This window comes from Phocoena sinus, chromosome 15 (assembly GCF_008692025.1).
Source record: "Phocoena sinus isolate mPhoSin1 chromosome 15, mPhoSin1.pri, whole genome shotgun sequence".
Classification (NCBI taxonomy): Eukaryota; Metazoa; Chordata; class Mammalia; order Artiodactyla; family Phocoenidae; genus Phocoena; species Phocoena sinus.
In genome coordinates, this window is record NC_045777.1 from 59,048,013 (window position 1) to 59,054,925 (window position 6,913).

Here is a 6,913-nt window from a genome sequence, read left to right on the forward strand (position 1 = left end):
ATATATTTTAAAACCTGAATGCTAATACACCAATAGTGGGTAGATATCTCTGAGTGATTTTTACAATTCTTTTCTTATTCTAGATTTCCTTTTCTAAATTTTCTACAATGAATGTTCATTCCTTTTGTGAAAAATATAGTAATATATCTTATTAACTTAAATTATTTTGTTATTAAAATATAGTAATATATCTTATTAACTTTTAAATTATTTTGTTATTAAAATATAATAAATAAAAATAGTAATAAAAGAAAGGGCAATTTTACTAGCTGTTCCTGTCCCTCTTTACAGCCTTATCTCTCGACTCGATTCTTGATAACTCCCAATAAACATAGGCTCACGATTGCTACAATCCATTTCAGTATTTGCACGTTGTTAGCCTCAGAGAACCGTACTAGGCAAGGCTATATAAAGATGAATACTCACATTCTCCAGATGATTTGCGTGCACGCCAAATTTTGAGGTGCTTGGAAACAGGGAGCTCTGTACCTCCATCCATTTCTTTTTTCTCTTTTCATTCATTTCATCCATTCCTAGCTTGCGGGTCGGTTATTTACTTTACGTACGCCTGCGCACTCCTGGGGTGGGAGTGGGGCCCCTCTGCCCGGCGGCCCCGCCTCCCAACGCCGACCACTGGCCGGCTCCGCCAGCGCGCCCCTGATTGGTGGCTGCGGACCGGGTCTCGCCGCTCATAAAGGTTGGCGGGAAAGAGGAGGCGGGGCAGAATGGCGGCGGCGCCCACTGCCTCTTCGCCCGGCAGGTACCCCACGGCTGTGAGGCTGCCGCGGTCGCCGCCGCTCAAGGTTCTGGCGGAGCAGCTGCGGCGCGACGCGGAGGGCTGCCCGGGCGCGTGGCGGCTGTCGCGGGAGGCGGCGGGCCGCGGGCCGCTGGAGCTGACGGCCGTATGGATGCAGGGCACGGTGCTGGCGGCGGGCGGCGGCGAGGCGCGGCTGCGGGACCCGAGCGGGGCCTTCTCGGTTTGCGGCCTGGAGCGGGTGCCGCGCGGGCGGCCCTGCCTCGTCCCAGGTAACAGCCGGAGTCGACACCGCGGCTGACCCTGGGTTTGTACCGCCCGAGGGCGGGGCCTGGCCGTCCCACCTCCCGGTGTTTGCGGTGCTGGTCCCCCGCCTCGATACCCTTTCTTCCCTCCCCTCCCCAGCCAAGCGCCACCCAAGCAGTTCTGATTATAAGCATCACCTGCAGCCCATTCAAAAAATAGTTTCCGAGGACTCCACCAGCCCTCCCAGCTGGAGTCTCCGGGGGAGGGACCCCCAGCATGTGTATTTGTTAACAGAGTCCCTTCCCCACGGGTGACTTTTTTTCTCCCTATCAAGTGTTGGAAAATATCATAGTGGGGAACTTGGTTCACCCCTAACGACTCTACTCAAATGTACCTTCCTTTGGGAAGCGCTCCCCGGTTCCCAGGAATGAGGAGCCCTGCTGTACCCCTCCTTCGTGGGACTGTCTTAGGCTGTAGTTCACTACTGCTTGCTTTTAAACCAGTGGTGCGCAAATTTGAGCATGCATCAGACTCACCCTGAGGGCCTGTTAAAACTGACGGCTGGGCACCGCCCTCAGAGTTTGAGTCTGTTGGTCTGGGCGGGTTGAAAATTTGCATTTCTAACCAGCTTCCAGGTGCTGCTGGGGCGCGTGGCCTAGTGGCCACACTTTGAGAACCACTGGGCCAGACTATGGCAGGGCGGGCTCTGTCTTTCTGACAACCATTCTCAGTATTAGGTTGAACTTTTTCTGGCCCTGGCCCTTTCTGGCTGAGCTCCCAGGAGCACTTTTCTTAACCTTTCTGGACCTCTTACCAAAGGGACCAATAATTCCTGCCTGTTGTGTGGATTCAATACATTTAAAAAATGTCCTTAACACAGCTCCTAGGCCATAGTGACCATAGTGTTTTTTTTACTAGGCAGTGCTCCTGCACGCTTCTCACCCAACCCTGGCGCCATCCTTCAGCCTCCCTCTCTGTCTGCCCTCCATTGCAATGTTAGTCGAGCACAAGACCGGCAAACTACAGGCTGCCGCCTATTTTTGCATGGCCCATGAGCTAAAAATGTTTTCAAATGGTTAAAAAAAAACAGAAGAAGATTTCATGACATGGGAAAAGTATCAATATATGAAATTCAAATATCCGTGTCTGTAAGTAAAGTTTTATTGGAGCACCGTCATTTAGGTATTGTCTAGGGCTGTTTTCCCATTACAGCTACAGATCTGAATAGTTGCAACAGAGACGTGATGGCCTCAAAGCCTGAAATATTTAGTATCTGGCCCTTTACAGAAAAAGTTTGCCACCCTTGGCGTAGCATGTAGCACGAGCTGTTTGGTGTGCTGGTCCCCAGGCAATGCTCTTTGAAGGCAAGCTGGGGCTGTCTCCCATGTCTGGCCCCAGCCCTGGCATAAGGTTGGCACCAGTAGGTACCTGAGTGGGCATTGCACGTTGGTGAACCCATCTGACTTACCTACTGGCCTGTGTGCCTGGGCCGTACCATTTCCTCTTGCTAATTAATACCAGGGCTTGATTGACAAGTCTGACACTGGCTTCAGGTAGGGAGCCTGAGGAGTAAGCAGGCCACTGAAACGCAAAGTGATGTCGTGGGCGCAGAAGAGGGACAACTGATCCAGGCCTGTATGGTCGGGGTGAAGGCCTGATAGAAGGGAGGGGCGTGATGGGGAAGGAGAAGGAGAGACAGTGGAGAGAGACTCTGGCTGGGGGAGAGAGTGTGGGTAGAATGAACCAGACTAGTAACCAGGTGGTCTGTTCTCAGGAGGAAAGAGCTCAGGCCTTTGAGTTCACCCGTATAGTTGTGTTATACGCCTTGGTGTATGTAGGTTTTGAGTATGTGGATTCTGTGTTTACCTCACCTGTTGGGACTCTCTGTGGGCTTGTTCTTCCTTTCCAGGGTCTTCAGTCATTTTCTGAGGGCTCCATCTCCACCAGCTTTTTAGGCCCATTCAGAGGGTATGACAAGTGTATTTTCAGAATGAGCCTCCGTCGCTGAGGAACCCCACGTTACTTGCTCAGGTAGAATGTAGGGATGGGTTCAGGGAAACCTAAGTACGCCGTGCCAGGAGCTGATAGACCAGAGGGTAAGGTGTCAGCTTGCCTGGCTTCCTTCAGTCAGAGCCCCAGGCCCGAGTACAAACCCAGTCCTGATGTTGGAAGCAGTGTGATTAAAGCAGCCTCGCAGGGGCACTCAGTGGGGGCTGGCGACGTGCCTGCCCTTCCTGCTGTGTTTGGGGTTTTTTACACAGTTGAGTTTTGTGTGGTTAAGACTGGCCGTTGGGCTTCCCTGGTGGCGCAGTGGTTGAGACTCCGCCTGCCAATGCAGGGGACGTGGGTTCGTGCCCCGGTCCGCGAAGATCCCACATGCCACGGAGCGGCTGGGACCGTGAGCCATGGCCACTGAGCCTGCGCGTCCGGAGCCTGTGCTCCGCAACGGGAGAGGCCACAACAATGAGAGGCCCGTGTACCGCAAAAAAAAAAAAAAAAAAAAAGACTGGCCGTTTTTGCTTTCAAGGAGAGCCACTTCCCCAAGGGAATGGGAATAGCGTCGTGGTTAATATGTCACTAGATCCTTGTGATGGCAGCCTGCCCTCTTGTTGATTTGCTTGTGTATGCCCAGCTGGCGGCAGGAGGTGGCAGGCATTGGTCCCAGGCAGTTGCAATAACAGTGGCATGGGGGTGCCACCACCTGCCCAGCTCTTTTGGCAACATAAAGGGAAAATTGGATTTGCTTTGGGGCTGTCAGGGGTTGTCTTTGCAGAAGGGGGACCAGTCCTGTGCAGAGACCAGTCACAGGCTCTGGCATGGAGCAAGGAACAGGGAGAAGAGAAAAGCTCGGGTTTTCAGGCCCCGCCTTAGAGCAGTCTGTCTAATTACAACTCTTCCTCTGATGTGAGAGACTCTTCCACTCTTTGGGCATGATAGCTTTATGCAGTGTGCTGTGATTTTGTTTTAGCATTTTATTTTATTTTTTTAAATATTTATTTATTTATTTGCTTGTGTGGTGTCTTAGTTGCGGCTCACTGGCTCCTTAGTTGGGGCACGTGAACTCTTAGTTGTGTTATGCATGTGGGATCTAGTTCCCTGACCAGGGATCGAACCCGGGTCCCCTGTACTGGAAGTGCGGAGTCCTATCCACTGCGCCACCAGGGAAGTCCCTGTTTTAGCATTTTAAAACCAGAAACCAAAGAAGATACAAATGTCATTCTCCAGGTTAAATGCGGAATTTGTTGGCAATATATGTATTTTGACCACTAGCTGCCTTGGCACTTTGGTATCTACTCTCTACTTTTTTTTTGTCTCCAGTTTGCCTCCCTGATAAATTTAAGCCCTCTCAAGGACTTAAGGTGTCTGTTTTGTTTTTATCTTCTCTATCAATGTGAACTTTACCACTTTTCTTCTTCTAGGAAAGTATGTGATGGTGATGGGAGTGGTTCAGGCCTGCAACCCGGAGCCATGCCTGCAGGCTGTGAAGATGACAGATCTTTCTGATAATCCCCTCCATGAAAGCATGTGGGAGCTGGAAGTGGAAGATTTACACAGGAATATTCCTTAGAGGATGTTGGAACCGTCGATAAAAACAACCGAAATTCAGAAACAACTTAGATTCTTATACCGTATGGATTTCATGGACATCACTCAATATGTATTTCTCAAAAGTTTATCAGAGAGCTTTGTTTCGAGGAGTCTGGATGTAGGATTTCTAAATGCTGGGACACTCCAGTGAACTCAGCCCCTGCTGCCCCTTGCTATGACTGTTTGCTGATGAAAAGCAGATGTTTTGTTCTCTTTCTCTTTTTCCTCTCCTTTTTTTTTTTTTTTTTTGCTTTATGTGTGTTAATTCTCTCTCTCTAAAGCACACAGAAATCTCATGTTGCGTTTTCCAAGTTTTACAAGTGATGATACTTTTTCCATTACCACTGCAACCCTACTTTACGAGGCAGAATTTGAACCTCAGTCATTGTCAGAAGAGAGTAAAGTGTGTGGTTATGGGCAGGAAAAGAGGCTGCATAAAAATGGAATGACCTCATGGCTCGGCAGGCTTCTCCATCAACAGCTCCGTATCCAGTTTGCAAGTCAAACGGCATTTTCTAACTGCAGGCACTGGGGCCTCTCAAAGACAGAGCCCTCTTTCTGCTTCAGACACCACTCAGCCCTAAATGTGTAAGGTCCATTCCCTGCAGATGTGGACGATGATGTCTGCCCTTCTTCCTTCACTTAGGGCTGTTGAAACACTTTCAGAATTTCTTGTTGAAACTAAAAATCAAGACTAAGAACAACTTCCAGGCATGAACTAAACTTCTGCCTCGTAACTTTTGGTGAGACACTGCGAGGAGGCAGCCTCCTGGTTAGAGTCTTTACGTTGTTTTTGGTAGGGAATGTCCTTCTGTTGTGATTGTGTTCAGTGTTGGGTGGCAGCTCTTCACTTCTTACACAACCTTCACTTTACCTTAGACTGTAAATATCAAGGGGGTCAGGTTATGTTCCTCATTGCTATGGAGTTTTGCTGGATTATTTATCTCTACCACTAGTAAATTGTTTTCTATGCCATAGTTTTTAAAATAGATTTTATTTTTTAGGCGGCTTAGATTTCTAGAAAAACAAAAAAGAGCACAACCTATAGAGATGACCTTTACATGCCCTCCCTCAGTTTCCCCCGTTATTAACATCTTGCACTGGTGTGGTACCTTTGTTAAAATCAATGAGCCAGCATTGATACGTTATTATTAATTAAAGTCCATTGTTTACTTAGGGGTCATGCTTTGTGACGTACAATAGGCATAATATCACGTATCCACTGTTACGGTATCATACAGAATAGTTTTGTTGCCCTAAAAGTCCTCTGTGCTCCACCTAATCATCCTTCCCTCTGCCGTAACCCCTGGCAACCACTGATTTTTCTACTGTCTCCATAGTTTGCCTTTTCCAGGATGTTATATAGTTGGAATCACACAGTCTATAGCCTTTTCAGACCAGCTTCCTTCAGTTAGCAATATGCATTTAAGGTTCCTCCATGTAGTTTTGTAGCTTGATAGCTCATTTCTTTTTATCCTAATCCTCCACTGGATAGATGTACCATAGTTTGTTTATCCATTCACTTATTGAAGGACATGTACTTGATTCCAGTTTTTGGCAATTATTAATAGGGCTGTTGTAAACATTCATGTGCAGATTTTGTGTGGACATAGGTTTTCAACATACCAGGGTAAATGCCTGGGAGCGCGATTGTTGGTTACACGGTCAGCCTATGTCTAGCCTTGTAAGAAACGGCCAGATTGTCTGTCTCAGACTGCCATAACTAAACACCATAGAGCTAGGGCTTAAAAACATCCGACATTTACTTTTCAAAGTTCTGGAGGCCAAAGTCAAGGTGCTGCTTCCTGTTTCACAGGTGGCTGTCCTCTCACTGTGTCCTCACATGGTACCAGGGGGGCAAGGTTGCTCCCTGGGGTCTCCTGTAAGGGCACTGATCCCATTCACCTCCCAAAAGCCCCACCTCTATACCATTACACTGGGGGCTAGGTTTCAACATATGAATTTGGGTTAGGGAGAATACAGATTCAGTCTCTAGCACGTTGGAGGGGACATATTCAATCTGTAGCACTATCTTCCAGTGTGGCGGCACCATTTTGCTTTCCCATCAGCAGTGTATGGAGTTCTTGTTCTACAGCCTCACCAACATTTGATGTTGTCAGTGTTTTGGATGTGCCATAATTTTAAACTCTAGCATTTTCTTTTAAAGGTGGGGAAATTGGAAAGTGTGCACTGTTTTTTTGTTTGTTTTTTTTTTTTTTTGCGGTACGTGGGCCTCCCACTGCTGTGGCCTCTCCCGCTGCGGAGCACAGGCTCCGGACGCGCAGGCCCAGCGGCCATGGCCCACGGGCCCAGCCGCTCCGCGGC

The 6,913-nt window shown here is 48.4% G+C and overlaps 1 protein-coding gene across 1 annotated transcript; it reads left to right on the top strand.

Moving 5' to 3' along the window:
* Positions 1 to 725: 725 nt before the first annotated feature.
* On the top strand, positions 726 to 5,565 carry RMI2 (RecQ mediated genome instability 2). Its single transcript, XM_032605763.1, has 2 exons — positions 726 to 1,026; positions 4,420 to 5,565. Exons 1-2 carry the CDS (start codon positions 726 to 728, stop codon positions 4,566 to 4,568), a joined length of 450 nt encoding a protein of 149 aa, XP_032461654.1. The 3' UTR covers positions 4,569 to 5,565.
* The last annotated feature ends 1,348 nt before the right edge of the window (positions 5,566 to 6,913 follow it).